Raw genomic sequence first — 25300 nt, 5'->3', positions numbered from 1 at the left:
CCTGTGTACGCATAAATGATGATGTAAACGGCGTTAAAGGTAATTATCCAATATGAATTATATCCCGGAGAAAGTACGATCAGTGATCATGAAAACAGTTGGACAGATTTTCTACGAATTAAGGCAAGAACGAAATCTTATCTTGCACGAATTCTCAAATTATTTAGTCACTAATTTCTTTGCATCTCATAAGAAAAGAACCGAGTCTTATTAAAAAATAACACTGTAAAACATAACGTGCGTTTAACAGGGATAGATATAGCACATTTACTGTGCATGTCTATAGATTTAATAAAGTGCCCAAACTACCACTGATTTTCAGATCAAAATATAAATCAATAAAAGAGGGAAAATAATGTCGGCAACATACTTAGACAACACTGTAAGCACCGAAGGCCAAGTGGCTTGTTGTTATAAATGCAAGTTAAACTCTTAAAATGAATTATCTCTGATATTAAAAACAAAAGATTGTAAAGTAATAATTTATTATTTGAAGTAGAATAATTATTCCTTCGTTGTGAGTTTTTTTTTTTTTTTTTTTTTTTTTATCATTACGAAATAATCATCGATAGAAGAATGATAATAAAAACAATTTCCGGTATGAATAAAATGGTGATATTATTTTATAATTTCATGTTTAAATTTTATCTGCTGTCCCTTTCATTGTAATAATTGTATTCCAGTTGAAGTTAAGTAATTAAATTGTTACACTAAGACACACCAAAAAAAAGAAAGTGTTGAACGGTGTATTTTTACGTGGCAATTTCAGCTGGGAGATTAAAGTTATAAAAAACAAGGGCTCTTTTGTTAATTTGTTCCAAAAGGATATGTTGTTATCACAAACACTAATTTCATCAAGAAAAAGTTACAGTGAATGTCGAGTAAAGAAAAGCGAGTGTCTATTACAGAAAAGCTTGCCTTGCGTTATTACAAGCAAATATTGAGCTGAATAAAGCGAATATGAGGTAAAGAGAAGCTAGTATCTAATAAAGTAAAGCTAGTGTTAAGTTTGGAAAGGCGAGTATCGAATCTATAAAGAAAGCATCGAGCATTTTTTACATAAAACAAACGAGTAAGTATCGAGCTCACAAATCGAGTATCGAGTTTAAAATGCGAGTATCGAGTAAAGAAACGAGACTACCCAGGAAGGAAAATCTTATACAGCGTTTAGAAAGGTGAGTAGCGACTCTTGAAAAGTTGGTATCAATGTTTAACATATCTAGGATCAAGTCATGAACAGAACAAGGTTTGTAACTGATATAACATTTTTTGAAAGCAGATCCACTGAAATTATACTATTCATTTGTAAATGTCTCAAATGAGGTTAATAGAGTCTGCACAACAAATCTTTACTTGTATTTGTAAACATTATGTGATAAGGGATAAGATCTCCTCAAACGTTTGTACACTAAACGAGTTGCGAGAGCCTACAAGATTGGGATTTCAGCATTTTGTTCATTTTCAAATGTGACCAGCAGATGTGCAGCACAGTTCTTCATTTTGACCATGCATCTGCTTCATCTTAGAGTAGACCATGCATTAGCTTTACTTTTAGAGGTTATGTTATTTTCATGTATATCTATATTGTGTGATTAACTTTTATCCAGGATTATAGGTTGTAGTTACGTTAATGCTCATTTGTAAACAAATGTTTAGATAGCTAACTTTTGTCCATGGTCAGAGTTATCAGTTATGTTTAGTTATAATTTGAGAGGAATTAGTTATTTAAATTATTAATTGGAGTTTCAAAGGTGCTCATTGACATTTTGGCTTAAAAACATTATTTTGGGATTATTGTAAATTCATTCAAGGACATTCTGGATTATATCATTGTGATACATTAATACTGTTGTCACATCAGTTCATTAAATGCTATTGGTACATCACCACATCCAAAACTTTAAATCTATTCGGAATATTCTATATTTTTGGGCTTGTGATAGAACTTGTACGATTATTTGGGATTTAATTCACAATATTGTCAGTTCCTCATAAACTTTAATTGTTTAACTTAGAGAATTCAATTATTTGTTGATTTTACTAAACTTGATGGTTTTGCTTCGTTCTGTTACTTATTTTAAGACCATAGATTCGAAATAATAAACAGACCTGTACTTTCAGGAGACCATACATATGCTTCATTTTTGCAAGATAAGGGCAATAAGGGAGACCGTCTGCGTCCTTAATCCGGGGGAGGCATTTCACAGAGTTTGTGGTATTTTTTCCTAAGTGTGCGCGCCGTTTGGTCCAGCGCAAACGTCCGATGTCACTGATGGTGGAAAGGCTAAATTTTTTTTTTCGATTCCGTATATCTAAACTATTTTTATGCTTGAACTTGAAGTCTCGGTTCCTTTATACCAGTGGTTTCATAAGTTGGCGGTACCGACCCCTGGGGGCGGTGGGATTACCGAGGGGGGAGGTGCTAATGCTAAATAATGCTTTTTACGGGGTAAGGTAGGGGGCGCTGAGGATAACCAAGGGGGCGGTGGCCAGGAAAAGTTTGGGAACCACTACTTTATACCATTATCAATTTTGTTCTATCAATACTGTCGCGTGCATACATAGACTGATGCTTACGTAAATTAGTATCTTTGTACAGATTGGTTTATCTCTTCAAACCGGTATGTTGTCTTTGCATATTTGCAAAATTACTTTTGGCCGTTTATCTATATGTATGGATGAGTTGATGGATGTATGGATGTATGTTCGAACACATGAACGCATAGACTCATTCAGTTGCATATATACATAATATTTACGTATGTATGTATGTATGTATGTATGTATGTATGTATGTATACACGTATGTACAAGGGGTATTTCAAAAGTTCTGAATACTTTGCGAGAATTTTATTTTGCGGAATGCCGATCGATAGGTGTTTAATGTTCTATAAAATGATCTGTTGATGTACGTTCAGCACAACGGACACTCGCGGGTATATGCGTGAGACGTAATATGGGCAAATGGTAGTGACGTTAAAATGTGAGAGAGTGAGAACATTTTTCCTTCTGTGCAAAGAGCATGCGGTTAAATCCAGATCCTCTTAGTGTACTCTTCGCTTGATTTCAAAGCTGACTTTAAAAATAATTGGTGGATGCGATTTTGTGTCAGTGGTAGAAATAAGCCGGAACGGTCAGGAACGTTGAACCAGTAAGACATCTATTGCCGGTACGATCAGGTACGCTATACCGGTAAGACATCAATTGAAAGCATGCTCAGGTACGCTGTATTAGTAAAACAATGTTTGCGGGTACGGTTGTACCAGAAAAACGGGGTCGTAGATCGATACCGTACTGGTAAGAGTTAAATCTACTTGCACTTTTGGTCATCTCCTACAATATTGAGGCGATTTCATCGTTCTAAATATGGTCGCGAACCATTGGAATATGATCCATATTTTGGAAAACCGCATCTTCGCTAGCCATGGTTCCGATATGTTAACTATATCTAAATTTTGGCGGATCGATCAGATAGTTCCGTGCTTCGGGTCTGTGAATTTCATTTAATGCAGCGGCAATTCACCGCATCCAATCAAAATCAAGCTCTTCAAATTTGAATATTGGTCATACATGATCTAAATAAGGGGAACACACAACTGGAACTGACACATAAATAAGCAATTTTCCACTGTCGGTATGTGTAATGGGTTCTTTCTGGTATGTAGTCATACTTTCAATGTTAAATTTACAAAGTATCCCTTTGAAGTAAATTGTCTCCACCTTTTTCGGCCTATGTACAATTCACCGCTGTACACTTTCTTGGCTAGGTGGCATTACATACTAAGAGAGGCAACTCAAGAAATCCAATAGATATCGCTAGAACGAAACACTGAAATAGCTGATACATCCGCCAAGGTGTCGATATGATTAACTTATCGGAACCTAGGCAAGCGAAGATGTAAAGACGTTATATTAGACTGGTCATGAAGCAATGGCTGATGTATAGGGGATAATTAAAAAAGACGCATGATACAGATACCAATTTTCACGAACATTATTTCTTCAGCTATTTTTAATATACAAAGAATCATTTGAAGTTCAACACGATTTGTGCAAGATGGGCCCCGCATTTATCAACAAATGATCAAAGAACATATGCGGGTTGAAATCGCCAGTCAGATACTCGCCAAATGCAAAAAGAGTGACTAGAGGCATTTGAATATGATCGTTATAGGTGATAAAGCATTGGTTTATGCTTTTGAACATGATTCAAGAGAAAATAATGAAGTCTGGATCTGAGAAAACGAGCAGGGACCACACGTAGTCGGTCTGTCAATAGCGTTTTATACGTATACTGTTTTTGATGCAAATGCTCCTGTTGTCCAGGTACTGGAACCTGACTCTGATAGTGTCACTGGACATTTGTATGCCTTCCAAGTGTTGCCATATGTTGTGGAACATTACCGAAATCGCCTTCTGCGCACTGATACCCGAGCTATCCATCTATTCCATGGCAGCGCACTGGGGCATAAAAATACGCTGTCGTGAAACATTTCGTGAAGGAGAACAACATATAAACTTTGTCACCTTATCCATACAGCCTTGATTTATCTGAGGAGATATTTCGCTGTATCCTGTTTTCAAAGATTAGCCGAAGGGTAGACGATTTGAAAGCTGCTGTTTATACTGTTTGTCAATAAATAACGTTGTTGTACATCGCACTAATACTACCATTCAACATACATTCATGTATAAAAGTCAACACTTACACATACAGTACGTATATACAATAAAACAATACAGATTAGACTGATTAAATAACCAACACTAGCAAAACATTTAATGAGAAAAAAACAATGCATCGTGCAGATGAACATTTGTAAATTATTGAACATTTTTAATTTTGGTTGAACTTGTTACAGAATAAAGGAAAAATAACAATCTTCTGATTTTCATGACGACTAGTTTTCGGACCGTTAACAGCATACAGTCAGACATACAATAGAAGAAGTAATTATTTAGGGTACTGTACTTTGCTTACTCGCGTTGAACCTCTAAACGTGTTAAGTGAAAAATTTCGATTGCTAATATATCATCTGGGACATATATAAGTTGGAATGATTCCTTCTTGACACCAAAGTTTGTTACACATAATTGGAAGACGTAGTTCACATTGCATGCTGACTTAACCCGAGAAGATATATGCCGTAAGAAACTTCAAGCTATACCCATATAAAATCAGACTTGATTAATATTTGTGCATGTTATAATTGATAGAACACTACTGAATTAGGTGTACGACAAAATTTCAGAAAGTAGGGTGTTGTGCAGTTAGAAAGTGTCCTTGGTCCTGTGTTATTTCCAGCGCGGAGGTCAGAGTAGGCTTCGCAAAGGTCATGCATGCGCTCCGAGTCACTTTTTGCAGCATTTTGGAGAATTTGATTACATATACCTATTACCATGTAAAAATGGCGTTTATTGACTTTATTGCGCGCCTTGTCCATTAAAATTCCATTGAAGTTTATTGTATAAATTACTCCAAAAATGTCTAACTTCAAATTCAATTATAACGTACTTTGGGACACAGGTGCTCGACGCGAGCTCGATGTTAAAAAAAAAAAAATAATCTAAAGGAAAAAAATCATACAGAGTGACAAAAATACCTTAGATTACCCCGATGACCCGTTCTGACATAGGACCCTCTCTATCATAATATATAAGAGAGAAGGTACGGAACTTCCAAATACTTCGCTCCACCCATGACCTTCGATTTCCTTCTGCTATTTCCGTCTTTAAAGGCACGCGACCATACTATATGGCTTATTTTACTTCTGAGATATTTTTCTATCCATTAAGCCATCATTGACTTTTCTGCGTTGTACCAAACTGAAGTTACGGGCTGCGAAACATGAAATTTTCGCGAAGTTTTCCTTGGTGGACACTTTCGTGTTCATCTGAAAACTGGTGACAAGAGCGATATGGACAATGTTTTCAACTCTGTGGTGCATCCCTTCTTGAATTACAGAACAGCGGTAGATGCAAAAGTAAGTTTTTTACTTACCATTAACTCGATTCAACTTTAGGAATCCTGTTCCATGCAAGTATTATACATTGTCTTCTTCACTGCACAACACATCGTATACATGAATCTCTATTTTCAAAATAGGCAGCACTAACGTCAACGCTGAAATATGATTGGCTCAAAAGGTTATTCTTATTATCATAGGAGCACAGAAGTGTCCACAAAGGAAAACTTCGCGAAAATTGCACGTTTCGCAGCCCGTAACTTCAGTTTGGTACAACACAGAAAAGTCAATGATGGCTTGATGGATAGAAAAATATCTCAGAAGTAAAATAAGCCATATAGTATGGTCGCATGCCTTTAAAGATGGAAATAGCAGAAGGAAATCGAGGGTCATGGGTGGAGTGAAGTATTTGGAAGTTCCGTACCTTCTTTCTTATATATTATGATAGGGTCCTATGTCAGAACGGGTCATTGGGGTAATCTAAGGTATTTTTGTCACTCTGTATGATGTTTTTCCTTTAGATTATTTTTTTTTTCTTAACATCAAGCTCGCATCGAGCACCTGTGCATCAGGAGCGACTAATCACCCCATGACTAAATTTTACATCATGCTAAATTATCATTTTGAAGAAATGTCATATGTACAAGTTAAGAAGAAAGCTAATTGTGCGTTACTCCTCTACCTCGTTCATAGCTGAACATTCATACAGGAGACGAATGGAAATGCACGAGACTTGTTCACGTGATCCTACCTTGATTCCCCTTGCACTAGTAATAATTCAATCCATTATCAACTTTCTTGACATAATGTAATGCCAAACTGCCATTGTAAATGATAAATTCCGTCTGGAATATTTTTAATGACAATTAATGTGCAGATCACTCAAAAATCATGATTGAATAACTTTGTTATAACTATATTACAAAGAAATTTTAAAAATAAAATTAGTTAAAAAATTTATAATAGTAAATGTGCTTACATAACCCGTGTGACTTTTGAAAGAGACTATTTTTGAAGTGCACTATATTTCAGAATGTTGCTTCAGAAAGCATTCCTACAAATTACGATATTAAGATTTTGTTGTGAGCATGTTCTTTGTATGTTGTATCAAACCCACAGGTACTTGATTCAGGGGGAAACATGTATCCATTGTTTTCACGTGACATCACAAAACGTGTTTACTTCCATATCCGCCATTTTGAATCCCTAGCCCCGCAAATCTGCACCTAATAACATTGTTCTTCCTGCATAATTAAGAATGCACGTTGCATTTTGTGTGTATTAGAATATAATAATACATTACATTCTGTTTTGCATGTCAATCGCATGAGACAAATGCGTGATCTTCCTACTTGTTTTCTTCATGTAAAACATTTAAATTTCAACCATCTTTGTTATTCTGTTATAAACAAGTAGATCAATCGATAAACAAACACATAAACAAATGGATACAAACAAGTAGAAACATGAATGATTTTCAGTTTTCATGGGCTGAAATGAATTATTTGGTTATCATTCAAGTTAGAAAGCTAATTGTTAATATATAATTTCATATTTCTAACAGCATTTCAGAAATACCTCGTTTTTGATATTCAACACATAGTTTGGTTCCGTTAGGCACATGTTTCATTTGAATACACTGAAGATGAAACTTCTTTGAACGTTTATCACTTTCATTCGATATCATCATACGGCCATCATCTCCACCACAAATACAATATTTGACCATACTAATTAAATTTGCTTGTCAACTGTCTTTGGCACAAACACCTGTTGTTGCGAAAAGTATTTGTACATCAAAGTTCTGACATTAACCACATGCTATGAAATTTTAATTCATAACTGATATTTGTACCCTGAAAGTCATTGTCAGGAAATGCTTGTTCAAGATGACATGCTTAGGGATATGATACAAAACACTTTTTAAAAATGTCAGTAAATGACTACATTTCTATTTGATAGCAATATGCATGATTATGGTTCAAATTCACTATTCTGTCTTTCGATATAAGCAAGGGAACTTCCCAGCTTTATTTTTATTTTCGTGCTATAGGATACTTAATTTCAAGTATAATCTATGTATTGTTTCAATGAAATAAATGTCCTTATCGACAGTTAAATCAGATTATTATCTTGAATATACATGATGACTGACGTTGACAAAGGTTTGTTAGGGACTCAAAATGGCGGCGCAAGGTGTGCGCACGTTGCATTTTGGGTATTTGCATACTCAGTCGTGACATCTGTGAAAACAACCCATATTCATGGGAAACTAATCTGTACACTCACCAGTTAACTTGATTGGTGAGTGTACCAGTGGTTCCCTTTATCTTCATTTGCACGTCAGAGACTCTAAAATTTTTTATTAATTTAATTAATTAATTTTTAATTAAATTTAAGTTTTTTTACTTCATCTGACCCTCAGTTTTGACACCAAGGAGATTTTTGGCTTTCAGTCTTGCACCCCTAGGGGATACACTGGTTTCCCCCTGGATAAATTGTCTGTGATCAAACTGTCTTTTGCTTTGATGAAGCATCACAACAGCAACCATCCGTCTGGAAAGGTCTCTTTCAGTGATAAGGAGATAATTGTAAACCCTTGAAACTCGAACGTGTGGTCCTAAATGAAAATAGTGCCAATATGAACTCAAATTAACTTGTTGAAAATCTTTTTATATATATTAGAGTAGATTATTTTGTCCGTATGGGGTTTTCACCAAAGGCTTCTAATGGTGTTTAGTTTTTTTCTAAATGAAATGGTGCTGATGTTAGATCCAGTATGGTTGCTGCAGTGGCTGGTTTGAAAATGTTGTTAATCAGGAATATCTGAGATGGTTTCTGCATTCTGCAGTTAAAATGAAAATTGTCTTATTGTGAAATCATGGAATTTTTTTGACAATAGAGGACCAGTTGTTTTGAGAGATCCTTGTTTTTATTGCTCCATACCTAAAATGGTGTCTATAGTATTCACACACCCTCCTGTTTGTTAACCTCCCTACAGATTTTAAAAACAAGAAGTGTCTAGGATAAAAAAAAGTTGTACAAAATTTAATTTTATTCATTGATTTACATTGAATAGCCCAAATGTTGCCAAGTGGTCCCAAACACTGTTGACTTTTTGGTGTTTTAAAGTAAAAAAATATCCAGATATAAACACTGACGTAAAGCCCCAGATGCACAGTCCTTTTCTATTTTCTAGAATAATCATTCCAGTAATAACTGTCATCCGCATCCAATATTTGCTATGTCTTGTTTTGATATATCTAAAAGAAATTGAACAAATAAAATGGAAGAACTGTATACAAATGTTAAAAGAGATATTACTCCAAAATTTACGGAATTATTGAGATATCAAAGACCGTAAAGTACATCACATCTGTTGCTTGAAAACAGGCTTGCTCTTGCAAATATGGTGACTGTTTTTAAAGAAATGCCATTTAATTTGAAATTCCAACAAGCTGACAATGTTTGGGACCTTTTGGTGGCAGTCAGGTTAGAACTTATAAATCAGTGAATGAAATGACTAAGTTTTGTGCAATTTATATATCCTTGAAGCCTTTTGTTTTTAAAATGGGTAGTGGATACAAACAAATGGGATGGTGTGTGAACACTATTGGTTTCAGATGCCTTGGAATTTTCATTTACAAAATAATTTGAAAGGTTATAATTTAACTAAATTGACCACAATTCCTCCTATACTCGTATGTTATTAACATGCAGTGGCCAATCCTGCTGATACTTTTGGTTTGTTTACTGCATTCAGTGGCCAATCATGCATACAGTTGTGGTGAATAGGTGGTGGTAGTAAAAACGTCTCTGATTGTTTACGGACTGAGTTTTTCCAACAATCTGATGATTTCAAACTAAACAGAAATGAGTTTCTTTTTCTTCTGTGTAAATTGAACTGTTCATAAGACAAGGTTACAAATTGAGAACACTTTTTTAATACATGTTTTTCATTGAAGAAAGATAGTAAACACTGGTGGAGTTTACATTGATATTTGATGATTGTGTGAGTGAAAACAGAGTTTCTTATGTTTGATCTAAAAAAATATTGAGCAAGCAGAGGAAAATAATGTTTGGCAGTTGGATGTTTTATGAGATTTAGACATGGACAGCAATGATGCTGGGGCATAGAATACCAGTAGTAATGCTGATAAACGTCCTGGGAATGAACGAGTTAAGAAATTAAACTTCAACTTTGATTAATAGGATTTATTTACTTATTTACTTTATTTTATTTTTTCAGGATGCATTTCACGTTGGGTTTGAGAAGTTACATAAGGAGCTTGAGTGATTGAGGACTTTTATTATAGCTATGCATCAAAATCTGGCAGAGCATCTTCACACAGAAGAATGTAATGTCCTGATAAGGGCCCTGATAGCGTGTCATAAAAATGTAAGACATTACAGACATGCATTATTTTTAATGATAAAGTGGAAACTGTACTGTCATGGTCTACTCTGCACTGAATGCTTGGATAAAGCAACCTTTCCCTGCATGCAAAATACGGTGCAGTAATGGGGAAAAAGAGGCCCACATATACACAATGGAAAATGTAGACTTGTCAGTATTATATATGGACGGTCATTTCAGTATGGGAATTTTGCCAGAAGTATTCTGTTTGTTAAGTATTAACAGCTGATTAACAAGTTTATGGGATCATTTGATTGGTCCTGGAGTTGTCTTTATTTACAACTGTAATACTCTTGTTAATTGATGATTACCCTGGTCAGGGAAGACCAGTTTATATTTCCAACAGTATAGTAAGATTTTGTTATGTATTAATGAGTTATTTTTACTTTGTGAATGCCAAGGTCAAGTCTGTTTTTAGTTTTGTTTTATGTCCAGCCAAAATTTTAAACTGTTCCAGCAAGCAATGTAACAAATACAAACAAGAAATTTAACACAAGTATTTGAGAACCAATATATTTATAACAGAGACAAAAATAAATCAGTGTCTCTGATACAAAAATAAAATGTAATGTACCTTTTAAAAGACTTTGAATCTTTGCAGCATGCTGGAATGGGGGAGATGGCAGTGTCCTTAAGTGTAGTGCATACTCCACCTCTGTAAAATGAACCAGTTATGCTGTCTCGAATGTCACAAATAAGTAGACTGGATGGGGTAATTTTACATGTGGTATCAGTATCATGATCTGCTACCATGAGTGGACAACCTGTCTGAACAACAGTTACTCAGGGATGGTCCTGGCTTTTAAAAAGCTGTTGCCAAAAAAATCGCCAACCTCAATATTTTGTCGCCAATTTTCAAAAAGTGTCGCCAAAAAAAGTAGTGTACATTTTTCCAAGTGTTAATTTAGTCTATTAATGTAACAGGCAATGAAAATTACAAAAGATAGATTAGTTAATACTTTAATTACAAGAAGCATTAACAAAATGTTACAAAGTGTTACATGAAGATCCATCGCTATTTTAGGGCTGCCCACTTGTTGAATGCAGTTTCAAAGTCTAATTTTTCACATCTGTACATGCTGATTCTCATTAAATTCTCGAGAGATGAGATGCAGAGCTTATTTCTGATGTCAATTTTCATGAAGTTTATCTTACTGAATCCACGTTCACAGTGTACAGTGCTGACAGGTGACACCAGTAGTCTCTCAGCAGCCCCCCCCCCCCCTTTATGGCTAGTGTCACAAAGCTTGTAGCAAATTGCTTCCTAAATCCCAAGAATGATCACTGAATGCTGTATAAATTTTCTCGACAAGAAAAATAGGATCTCCATTCCCACGAATGAAACTTACACGAGTCAACACCTGGCAATATTGGACCGTATATATAAGCATAAATTCACACCCAACTTAGGGATTCTTTCACTCCTGTATTTTGAGAAATAAATAATTATTATTAATTATGCAAAACTGTTTTTTTTTTTTTTTTGCTATTTCTTGTTGTGGAGTTTAAGTCTCTGCAGCCGTAACACAGGACTGATGGCAAAAGGAAAAGATCAATGAGTAAAATGCTGCACTGGCAACAGATGTAATTGTGATTTAGATTGTTTCCATTTGCTTTGTATTTATACACAGTTGTCGGTACTTCAAAGCTTATCAGTTTTCTATGAAGGTTCAGCAAAACTATTGTATTGGTATATGTATAAAAAAAACAGAAGGATTAGGCATACAATTAATTGTATCTATTCTATTCGCGTCTTCAGAAGTCGGTCAGTTGTAGGTATAGTGCGGTAGCATGATTGACTGTATCGCAGCATACAGTACTCAGCACAGATGTCAGCATAAGCAGATTATGATGTAACAATGCACTGTAAAGATGGGGTTGTCAATAAGAACAAAGGATTGTTTGTGTAACAGATTGATACCAATGCATTGCTTAGTCAAGTTTGTGGCTTCCTTTCATTCTGCCTTTTAATTTATCCAGTCCAAATCCATGATTGTATGTACAACTTAAATAACCTAAAAGTATGTCGCCAAAAAAATCGCCAGATGGGATATTTTTGTCGCCAATAAGGAAAAAAAATCGCAATTTGCGACATTGGCGAAGCCCAGGACGATCCCTGGTTACTGTTCTTTCCTCCAGGCAACGGATGTCATTGGAACACCTGGTTCTCCTATATGAGTATATGCTTTATCATGCAGAAAAAGCAGCACATAATAATCTCTATATATACATAACAGCAAATTCTTTGGTGTACTTAAAAACAACAGCTGCATAATGTTCACTAGGATGATCAGTATATACTGTCTCTGAACTTTCAGGTTCAGTTGTTATTGTTGTGGGGTTTAAGGCTTTTTTCAGCACACGATAGGCTATACATGGCGGCCAGTATTAATAGTAGAGGAAGAACCCGGAAAGAACCATGACCCATGAGAAGCTACTGGCAAGCTTTCTCACATACCCACATTGGCTGAATCCGACACACGAACCCACACAGACAGGGGTGAGATGGCAGTGATCCGTAATGGAAAGCGCTTTAGACCACTCGGCCACTCAGGGCCCCTTTAATTTCAGTTGCAACCTCCCATTGTATTCTATAGTTGAATGTAAATACCTATTCCTAGGGGCAAACTTAGTATATACTGTTTGTTCTGAAGGAACCAAAATGTCAGGACCAACTTGATCTTTCACCTGATTAATTAAATCATGAACAGAAATAGCTATGCTGCTATGACATTTTGTTCCATGTCTCCTGTCCACAGACTGAGCGGCATGTTTATTGAGAAATTGATCTACAGCTTCCCAAAACTCTTCAAATTTCTGAGATCCACCTTAGCAACCCCAGTCATTTTTCTGATATTGAAATAACTGCAAACACTTGATTTCTTCATATAGATCTGTTTAAGAACATTCCAAAACAGTTTAATTTTTTAAAACATCTCTATTAGAAAAAAGTTAATGCAACTTTTAAGTTCCAAATTATTTACAAATTTCCAGAATTTGAGTCTTATATAAATGTATTCAGATTATGTGGCAGTCATGGAACCAAAGTAAAATGTTCTTTCCATAAAAAATGTTATAACTTTCTTTTTTGTTGTGATTTTATTATGAAATTTGATGTTCTGATTGTATTTTTCCTGCTGAATTCATTGCTCTCATTAAGTCTGTTGTCCGACTTCATTATTTTCATTTATAAATGAAAAGCATATAAACACTTAACAACTTTTATGACATTTAACTTAAATAAAATATATCACATTAGCAAAAGTTCATATGTATGTGAAACAACTTCAAAAACAAAAATAAATGCAATGTTTATTCATAATTGTCATTGAAACAATGTTGCAAGACCTAATTTTATGAATAAGATTCAAGTTGGTTTCATCTTCTAAATCCTTTGATGTTATATTTAGCTCCTTGCAGAAAGAACCAGGGAATGCTGCCATCTTTCACTTAGAAATAACGTTTCAGTATCATATGCCTGCAAAATAATTTATCAGTTTCAGACTTTGTATTGTTTTGTTTTGTGTTTTTAAAACATTATTGATCCTATAAAATGTTATCAGTGCATTGGAAATTTAAGAACCCACTTTAACTGTGCGTGTAGTTACTTTGCTACTCTCGTCAAAGTAAAAAAATTGTCATACCGAAACTTTGCGTTTGTCTGATAGTGATGCGATTTTTTTAATTATTATTTCATCAATTTCCCATTACAAAATTTAAACAAATGTAATAACATAATGAATATAAGGTTGAACATATTTTAAAACCAGTGACCATTTGTCAGTTCAGATATTTACAGCATCGACAACTTGAGCCTATTTAAAGTGGACAAGAATCTATGCTTTGTGTGTTCATTTTGCGACTGTCTAACTGTACAACTAGCGTTAATATGATAACAAGTATTTTAAAAATCATCTTAGCATGTTCTTCTGGCACACCAGTTTGTATGAAATTAATAAGTTTAGTTTTGGAACATCAGTTGTGGACAATTTAACATCGTTATAAGCTGTTAGAAAATTCAAATTTGGCGGACAATGTCGACATGGGCAGATTCAAATGTTTTACAGATTCAGTGCTCATTGCGGTTGGTTTATAAACATTTCTGATCTATAAATTTCGTAGCAAAATAAAGCTTTGAATATGCAGATTTTGATGATGCATGATTCATTTAATTTGCCAAACTTTTGGTCAAATCTGCTTAAATTTTTAGGGATTATTTCTTTGTGTAGGAATATCATAGGAATGTGCTACAACCACTGACCAAATAGTTTACATCTTCTCTGATTGGGACTGCTCCAGTGGCCTAGCTGTTAGAGCGTCCGCTCGGATGTGGGAGGTTGTGGGTTTGATCCCCATCCGTTTCATACCAAAGACTTACAAAAATGGTACTAACAGCTACCTCGCTTGGCACTCGGCATTAATAGGTTAGTGTTAGTACTGGTTGGCCTGGTGTCAGGATAATGTGACTGGGTGGGACATCATGCTACATGTCTGTCACAGTGCTAGACATCACTATAGCCAGCGCCATTGCAGACACTGTAGCGATATAACTGAAAAATTCATGAAGTTTTAATAACCCGCATTTTGTAACAAAGAAGATAAGTGTCACATGACCGCATCATGATTAGCGCTTATTCCCAATGATGTGTGAAGTCTGTTACTTTTTGGTGATTATAAAGTAATAATTCCATTGATAAAGCATCAAATATTAAAAGAAAACGTGCCCATTATAGATAATTTTATTAGCTTTTACAATATATAAAATGTGTTGCAATCAGATGACATGTATTGATGCTGCAATGAAAATTCTTCATCTGGTCAATAGTTTCATCAGATTTTCAGGTAAACTGTTATCTTGTCTGTGTTAGACTGGGGTTGCTACTACCTTCATTGTTATGACTCGTATGAAAAACAATATCAAGAGATGGATTTTCAAGCAATATGTTGATTCTGTGCGGAATTTCCTTAGATACTGCATCATGCATAGATGAGGAAGCTAAGGTAAGAAACTGACAAACAGCATGGAAGACAGCATTTTGCAACATAGCAGCTGATCCAAACCTGATCTGAAACTCATTGTGCTTAGCACGAATGTGATACTGTGGAATGCTTTTCTCCATTTCTCGAATGGCTTGGGTAGTTTCTGCCACATCAGGCACATTACACTTCCAAAAAAAAAACAATCTTGGTGTAGGCCCACTCTGGTGGAATGAATACAACTCAAAATTTAAAGGGAGAGACAAGCCACTAATGTAATGATAGTGATCCTTTAGGTTAATTGGCCGATGATGTTCATTCAAACAGACAACTTCAGACTCTTGTCAAGATGCAAGATCATTTTCAAGACCGTTAGATCTATCAATAATATCACTTGTCTTTACTGGACACCTTTATAGCTATCAATAATATCACTTGTCTTTACTGGACACCTTTATAGCTATCAATAATATCACTTGTCTTTACTTGACACTTAAACAACTTTACATCTGCAGACTTGCAATCAGAGATTAACCTTGCTGGTTGCATGGGAAAATGTGTCTCAAACACTTTTGGGAGATTATTCTCAAGGTGAGTGACATATTTCACAATTGCTCACCATGTTATGAGCGGCTGTGGGCAATAAACAAATTCTTTGCAACTTAAAAACTGGGTACATCAAAACTTGATGATGAAAACATGGCCACTTGTATAAACTGAAGGTTGTGTAATATTTATAATATATAACAAGACAAGAGATCTAGTGACACATATATTTTGCATATAATAATAATGAGGACTTTGTATAATGCCTGCTCTTTAGAAGCTCTAAGCGCTTTACAACATTAAACAACACCTACCCCCCAACCCCATATATAACCATTTGATACTTGTTTGGTATAGGATGTTAATGAGTGTAGTTAGGTGACATATACATATAAAATGAAAGTGAAATAGCCTGGCTCAGGCTGTATGTATCTTACTGGGTTAAACATGGACTTCCATCCCAGGCATAAGTGGTAGAGTCTCCTTGGCCAGTTATAAGGTACATTCAGCTGTAGGTGGTAAACACATGAATCATAAATCAGTCAAGGAGATCACCCATAAGCACTGTTTCACCTGATTCCACTTGCATTACTTGTGTATTGTAAATGTTGGTATCACTACATCTTGATTGTCCTACTGACATGAAATTTTTACCAGATGACCACTTATGTTATCTGGTTGTTCCTAAATGAAGTTTATCAGACCTCCAGCATGGCTGCCACAGAAGCAGATTTAAAATCTTGTGGTCACTCAAGAATATCAGAGATGGTTTCAATACTTGGTAGTTAGAAGTAAGAAATGGCCTTCTCTTGGATTTCTGGAAATTGTTTCTGACAGTAGAACATCAGTCCCATTACGGGCCTTTTGCTTTTTAATCTTTGTTTATACAGTCAGCACTCATATATTTTGGTTACCATGAATTAAATGAAAGTCAGATAGTTTTTATAACTGGTTTTATAATGAGGTTGATCATAGCTGTGTTGAAAGTTATATTTTGTATAAAATTAAGGCCACTGGATGCAGGTGGTTGCTCAGGACAGTGCATTTATATATAAAAATTGATCCATACAAGGTACTTTTGGGCTTGAAAAAACATGGGATCACTAATGTCAGAGGTAGCTCAGTTCATTTGTAATATCACCTCCAATTAAGAAAGGAAACCTGTGATATGTTGTATATTTTAGCATAATTAAGGTCTTTGTTGTGAAAATCCTTAGAAGTTTTCCTGTCTTTTAAAGAATGTATTGCAAAGTCTTCTTAATTAAATTTTTTAATTCTTCTCTTTTCAGCAACCATTTTATAAGAAGATGTTTGGAATATGTAATGACTTAGACAGGGAAGTCAATAAGTGCACCAAACAGGAGGTAACATAATTTTTCAGTTAGGTCATTTATTCATGAACATTTACTATTTTTAACATCATTTTTAAACTACCTTCCCCATCAAAGGGCTGTCTTGGATTTTAAGGAATCATTTCAAGGCCACATTTCTTTCAAACCTCGGGTCCAGTGCATGATAGAAAAACTGGAGAGCTGACTTTAAATTCTTAACCAGAAACTTCATTGGTGATAACCATAGACGACGGTTTATAAAATAATTGCATACTCTATGCTCAAGTTATGTATGGAATGTGTTTGAAAAAAAACAAATTTCTATGCCTCTTTTCTCCTTTGAGGATTATACTTTGCAGAAAAATTTTGACCATTGGAACACCACAACCATTTGCTCAAAGAAAAGGCAGTTGTCATAGATACATTGTGCTTCTTACATTTACTTTTACATTTTGTGACTTGGATATGGAGAAATTAATCATGAATTCCATATTTTGGATAATTTCTTGATTGACAACTATTAGCAGACCTGCCAACTCTTACGATTTTGCTGTAAGTATTACAGTAATTACCCTTAAAATACGAACAAGCAAAAACTACAGAAAGATGATCGTTGCTGAAAAATCTGGATAATTGGTTCGTCTGTGCGTTATTTGGATCCTGGTTTCATATTAGAATTAGTGAAGTTAGTTAGGGAACCAGACTAACTTTACAGCAGCACCCCAGACATTTTAAACTGCACCTATTTGTTAATACGAAGTATCTGCATGATCAAACTGTTGATTATAGAATTTTTTTAAAGTGGCATCCCGAATGTGATGCATGTTTAAGACAAACTGGAAAATAAGCCTCTACAAAAGTGTTAATAATCAACACAGAAGAATGAAAAGGAATATTCATATTCTTGTGAATAAAAGAGGGAAAGGACACAATTACATTTATTGGACCTCATTTGCCGATTTGAGTATGTCTCATGGTGGGAGAGATGATTGCTGTCATATGAAATGGATAAAGAATTTCCAAAAATTAGGTCAAGTTGAGAGATAGCAACAAGCCATTGAGTTGCATAGGGTTTGGAACTAGAGTTTGTGCAACTGTATTTGTGGTAAATAGGGTCTACATGTATTTTACAAACTTTTCAGTTGAACACAATGTTTATTGTCGATGCATCAAACTTTTAATTATGTTTTCCAGCTTTATAATAGCAGTTGTTGATATTTTGTTACACATTACTCAATACTGGTCAGTCTTATGGAAAAAAAATCAGCTGTCTTACTGAGACGGACTCATCGGTGTTGGCAGTTCTGTATTAGTATGAGGTGGTCACATTTTCTTTATGGTGAAACATTTCACGTTTATTTTGAAAGTTGTGTTGCTCTTTACTTGTGATATGATCCAGTGTTTTTGAAAGTGTTCTGGGAAGTGGGTTGGATTAGTTACGTAAGTTAGCAGCTGAAAAGTAGTCTCTAGATTCAGTTGTATTTCACACACTTTGTTTCCCCTAAATGATGGGAAAAAGAACCTCTTTATACACATTTTTGCTGAGATAAAACTATGAACTTTGTATGCACGAATGCATTGCATGCTTTCCAAAATCTTCATTTCTAAGCTGTATTACATGCCGTTGGTATTTTATAGCAGAAGTAGTGGAGTATCTCAGAAAGAGACTGAAAGAAATGTTATCATTGGAAAATGTATCTTTCATCCTTTCTCATTGGGGGGCCCTGAGTGGTCTAAAGCGCTCACCGTTACAGATCACTGCCATCTCACCTCTGTCTGCGTGAGTACGAGTCTCAGGCTCAGCTAACGTTGGTCTGTGAGAAAGCCTGCCAGTAGCTTCTTGTGGGTCGGTGGTTCTTCACGGGGTTTTCCAGGGTTCTTCCTCCACCAATTATACTGGCCGCCATGTATAGCCTATCTTGTGCTGAAAAAAATGTTGTTAATCCCTACAACAACAACAACATAGCATTGGTGTTTTATAGCAGAAGTAGTGGAGTGCCTCAGAAGGAGACTGAAAGAAATGTTATCCTTGGAAATTGTATCTTTCTACCTTTCTCATAACAGTCCTTCTCTGTGAAAAATATTTCTAAAATGGTTCCAAGAAATTGGTCCTGTTTTGATAATTTCAGATTAATGTTAGTTCCCTCTTTCCTCTGTTAATAGAACTAATTTGTTGTCATTTGTCAAACTTTGTTGTTTTTTTTATGAAACCTGATCATCACTCTTTTCTAATTCTTGCTCTTTTGTCCTTTGAGTATTCTCTTTGCTAAACTTATAATTCATTTTATTTTATTGTTTGGGATGAACCAGCTTCTTCCTAGTCTTTTCAGTTATTGTTGTAGGACTTAATGCCATTTTTTAGTAAAGGATATACATGGCTGCCAGAATAAATGGTGGAGGAAGAACCCGGGAAAACCCCAGAAAGAACCACCGACCCATGAGAAGCTACTGGCAAGCTTTCTCACATACCCACATTGGCCGAACCCAAGACTCAAACCCACGTAGACAGAGGTGAGATGGCAATGATCTTTAACTGTGAGTGCTATAGACCACTCTGTCACTCGAGGCCCTAGTCTTTTCAGTACATGCAGATGTGTTTAGTGTTTGTCATAGCATATACACAAGTCCTAAAAATGAATACCATCAAATTAACATCAGATGCCTAAAATGAGATGACAAGATTTACGAATTTAAAAAGTGAAAAATACAACAAATGTCTAAAATTTCACTTTTACTATCGTCAGAGGAATGTGTCACAAAATTTTAAAATATTTTTCATCAATGGCAACAAAGCTTTCAGAAAACTATAAAAAGACTTTTAATGGATCAGTTCTTCCTTTAATAGTTATTGATGCATGTTAAAGGAAAAGTTTGAACTCAAGAATTCATGTGAAATTCAGGAATACTCAGTCACATTGAAGTAAGCGTATAAACCACAATGTACTTATCACAAGTAATTTCCTTATTTTAGAGACCAAAGCAACTGTTGTTTTCCAAAGGCATCAACTTTTCTATAACATAAAAAACTTTAATTTAAAATATTGCAAAATATACTTTTGACTGGCATTTGTTCACATGTTTTCTGTATATTATGTAGGTGCATTCCATTGCCATAATCATTGTTTTAATAACAGTAGCTTATTTGGTCACTATTTCACATTGTTTTATATTTTTTTGTCAAAACATTAATCTGTTCAGTGTAAATACATCTTCCCATGGAGTGGAGAATCGTCAAAAAGATGAGGTCCACTCATGCACCTTGCAAGGGCATGATGCAGAATTCACCACTCCTTCAATATGGATCCCAATTTTCTTACTTGAAAATATCTCCAAAATTGTCCCAAATTTCTTGAACATGATGAAAATCATAGTGCAAATTAGTTGTTTTGTTGTTGTCGTGGGGTTTAACGCCATTTTTCAGCACATGATATAATATACATGGCGGCCAGCATTAATGGTGGAAGATGAATCCGTGAAAACCCTGGAAAGAACCACCGACTCACGAGAAGCTACTGGCAAACTTCCTCACATACTGACATTGGCCGAATCCAAGACTCGAACCCATGCAGACAGAGGTGAGATGGCAGTGATCTGTAAAGGAGAGCGCTTTAGACCACTCTGCCACTCGGGGCCCCAGCAAATTAGTATTTAAAACCTTGATGTATCGCTTGTTTTATTGTTCAAAATGGGGACTAGTATCAGAAGTTTGAATCAAAATCATGAAATTCTCAACTTTAAAAACAGTGATTTATTTTGTTCAATTTTCTTTCCAAACAAGATTTTCAGTATGCTGTAAATAAAAATATTCCAAAAAAATTCTGATTAATAAAATGATACTAATGACTATTGGTTGCAACATGTAGTAAATAAATACCAATTAAATAATTCCTTTCGGGTGAAATTCATGTTTTAGTTATGTCTTTAATTGGTTTCAGTGTAATCATCATAAAAAGTATGCCATTTTGTATTCAACCATGAAAAATGTCATTGTACTATCACCTCTTTGTCTGCTAGCATTTCTGTGAGAACCCAGTTAAGTGATGCCTATTTGATCTCTGACTTGAGGAAGTATTTGTTGTCTTGTTACACTCAGTTAAAAGCAGACCTTCCTATTATCACATTAATTACATCATTTATATCAAATCAAATAAAATGGAATGAAAGAGAAGTTAAAAGGCATGCAAATCCTACCTCACCTACTAGTGGTCATGGTTGTGTCAGGTCAGCTCATTTCTTTTGATCATTTCAATATTGTTATGTAATTAATGCAATCAAACTAACTTGAATTAGTCTACTCATGCTCAGATGTGATCATAGCAAGGCAACCAAGTGAAATGAGTACTTGGTGAATAAAACAGTTCATTATGAAGCAGTGAGTTTTGTAGTGAACTTAAAATTCCAGAATTGGCACTTGGAGATTTCCCTAATGATGAGAAGTTCCACTGTTACTTGCAGTGAATCATGGTCAGTATGTTACTAACAATTCAATCAGAGATTGGGTATCTTGAAAATAAAGGTAATTTATAGAAAAAAAGCATCATTAGAAAAAAGCACATTATTGACTTATTTATGATGTTAGAATAAAACAGGTATTCTCTTCTTCCCCCCATTTTGAGGTCCCATGATAACTCGCGCCCTTATGGTGCAATCTTTGTTTTTTACTCCATTTTGTGGAAGTGTGCTTGTATGCTGTGCCTCTTATAGAAATTAGATTTCCAGAATTCTTTTATAGAGGGGTCTGTTTGCTTTAAGATAAGAATTCAGATCCCACATTGGAAGGGTTACAACAGGAGACTGACAATGATCACAGGCAGTAGTCCCCAGGTCACTGCTTTATTAATTTCTGGAATTAATATTCCCGTTTCTGGCATTCTTTACTTTAAATCAGTAGTTTTTCTCGGGCCTGCTTAGTTACAAGTTTTATTATTCGTGGTATATTTATTCATATTTTGCTTTTTTTAAAAATGATTTCTCATTGCACTGAAGCAGGAGAGATGTTAGAATCGACAGCTCACCTGTTTCATAAACATGCCATATTCTCCATTATTTTGTATATGTTATTTTACTGTTGAAAAAAAGCTTCTGTATTAGAAATTTTTTGTCATCAGATGTACTGCATGCTGCCTTGTCTTATTTCCTCAGTATGTCAAGTTATTGAATTGTCCTCCCTGTTCATTGATTACATACATATATGTGAATGTTGTTACATCATGATGATGTCATTAACTTTTAAACAAGCAGGTAACATATATAAAAAAAAACATTACATGTTTCAAGAACTGAAAAGCCATTAAAATGCAAATAATTTTTTTTCTTTCTTCCCACAGAGACTTGCAAAACGAGCAGCAAATAAATCACCTTTTCATAGAAACATAAACGAAGATAACAAGAAATATTTTTCTTAGTCTAGGAAGGAAGATTAATTTTATTTGGAACATTAAAAAATTCATTTTACACATTGAGGAAGTTTTCATTTCAAACCTTCTTGAGTGTAAGTTTGTCTTCGGGACTCATTTAAATTTCTCATTAATACAAATCTAAATAAAGGAAAGATGGCACTACCACAAAAGAAGTACTATCGCCAGCGGGCACATTCCAACCCTATGTCTGATCACAGTTTTGAATATCCTGCTCACCCAGATGAAATGGACTGGTCTGAATACTATCCACAGTATTTTGATAAGAGTATGGAGGTTGATGTGGTAAACAAGTTCAAGGTGGAATTTGCAGATATAGGATGTGGCTATGGCGGACTTCTTGTGGAGTTATCACCCTTGTTTCCAGATACTTTGATGTTGGGAATAGAAATTCGTGTTAAAGTATCCGATTATGTCAAAGACAGAATTCAGGCTCTGAGGGCTCAAGACCCAGGAAAGTACCAAAACATAGCATGTATTAGAAGCAATGCCATGAAATATCTTCCTAATTTCTTCAAAAAGGGTCAGCTATCCAAACTGTTCTTTCTCTTCCCTGACCCCCATTTCAAGAAAACAAAGCATAAATGGAGGATAATAAGCCAGACCCTCTTAGCAGAGTATGCCTATATACTGAGAGAAGGTGGGCTTGTGTATACTATCACAGATGTTAAAGATCTTCATGAGTGGATGGTGAAACACCTGGAGGAATTCCCACTGTTTCAGCGGGTTCCAAATGATGAATTGGAGAAGGATATTGTTGTTGAAAAGCTGTATGAAAGTACAGAAGAAGGGAAGAAAGTTGCAAGAAATAAGGGAGATACATTTCTAGCTGTCTTTAGAAGAATTGAAGATCCAGCATTCAAGTAGAACTTTTTCCAGTAAATTTTACTGAGATCATGTTGGAGAATTTGCTTTTAAAATTTCTTGTAATTAAATGAACCAAAGTCAAAATGTATTGTGTATTTTTATATTATAGGTCTTTGCCAAAATTTGATGAAGACTAATATTATGTCCATCAGAATATCATTAAAAACAAATATGCATTACATATGTTACATTAAAGTTTTCTTTTGAGGTTTGAGCCAGATTAACCGGTAAATAAATCTGTGTTGACTTACAACAAAAAAAAAGTTAGGAACTTTGATGTAAAACTTGGGCCTTGGTATACTCTACTGGTTTTCAAGTATTTAAGTTAAAGTGATGTATTTAAAAATCATTGTTTTGTGATTGCTTTATTAAAAATCATTGTTTTGTTAATTGCTTTACATAAATCCATTAAGAAGAGTAGCAGTAACAAATGTGTGTTATTGGACAGACAGATGGACAAAACACAACAGACAGTCTCATAAGCACTTCTGTACTATGACCAAAAGAGCTGATGGGATGTCCACCATCCATCCATTAGCACAAGTTGTTGTACTCCTTGTAGACTATTTGGAGGATTGCTAAGAAACTTTACACACATACATGCATAGTCTAGTTGGTCCTGAAAAAAATGGTGCTGCTTGGTTATCCAGTATGGCTGCCACAGTGGCCATCTTGAAAATCTTATCACTACTATTGCTGAATGGATTGACCTATCTTCGTGGAAACTTCTTATGATGTCTAGTTGGTTCTAAATGTAAGTGGTATGTTATGTGTCACTATATCCACAATGGCAGCTATCTTGAAAAGTTTGTTATTGTTACTCCTTTCAAAATAGTGCTGATCTGGTGTCCAATATGACCTTCATGGTGGCCATCTTGAAAATTATTGTATTGCTACTCTTAAATGGAATGTCATTTTAACTTGGGGTTTTCATAAAAAGAGTTGTTGTGGTCTCTAGTTTTTCATAAATATAAATGACTGACCCTTTAATATGGCCGCCACAGTGGCTGTCTTGAAAATATTATCTCTACTCCTCCCAACTGGATGGCTTTATTAACATGGCGTTTTCAATAATATTTTTATGATACCTAGTTGGCCCTAAATTTGGTGCCAATTGTACATCCATGATGGCTGTCTCCAAACCTTTGCTGTCGCTGCTCCCTCTGAATGGATAGCCATATTGACATGTTGTTTTCACCAAAAGACTTGAACAAGATGGTAGTTAAACCAATACCTGTTTGGTCACGAGTCCAGGACGCTGATCACTGAGTCACAGTTGCTCCTTTTTCCATTAGTTGCCTTTTATCACTTGCAGCATGTTGCATCAGGCTTTTTCTATAGCAGAATGAGAGAGAGATGACGAATATGTTGGTGCAAGCGAGAAAGAGGGTGATGTATTTCTGTGAATGGCAAATTTTCAAATTCCATTATGTTTTTATCAACACAATCAATAAAGAAAGTAAATAAATAATTAAATGCAAAAGAATTAAATTAGGAGAAATATACGCTATTGTTACTTTTTTAATGATATTGTTTTCCTTCTGGTGCTTTTACTTTTGTCATTTCAAAATTGAAATTGCATAACATGCAAGAGACTGCTGAGATCTTTCTTGCTTTGGTTTTGACATCTTTGCTAAAGTTGGTTTCGTTAATGCAACGTTAAGGTAAATATCGATATTTTGTGCAAAGGAAATTTTGGTTCTTAGGTTTGAGAACCTTGGGTGAAGAGAAAAGAAATGGATAAATATAAATATAAATTGATAGCAAGGATGACTGACA

At 35.0% G+C, this 25300-nt stretch overlaps 1 protein-coding gene across 1 annotated transcript; it reads left to right on the top strand.

Annotated features, from left to right (window-relative positions):
- Nucleotides 1-5075: 5075 nt before the first annotated feature.
- Nucleotides 5076-23605, top strand: LOC149780574 (tRNA (guanine-N(7)-)-methyltransferase-like). Its single transcript, XM_089937688.1, has 4 exons — nt 5076-5147; nt 10216-10365; nt 17196-17270; nt 22565-23605. The coding sequence occupies exon 4, from the start codon at nt 22790-22792 to the stop codon at nt 23519-23521; it is 732 nt and encodes a 243-aa protein (XP_089793814.1). The 5' UTR covers nt 5076-5147; nt 10216-10365; nt 17196-17270; nt 22565-22789; the 3' UTR covers nt 23522-23605.
- Nucleotides 23606-25300: the final 1695 nt, after the last annotated feature.

Source organism: Sinohyriopsis cumingii, chromosome 16 (genome assembly GCF_028554795.1).
Source record: "Sinohyriopsis cumingii isolate HCF-2022 chromosome 16, ASM2855479v2, whole genome shotgun sequence".
NCBI classification, from domain to species: Eukaryota; Metazoa; Mollusca; class Bivalvia; order Unionida; family Unionidae; genus Sinohyriopsis; species Sinohyriopsis cumingii.
Note: the sequence above shows the minus strand (reverse complement) of the source record. Positions and strands in the feature narration are given on the sequence as shown.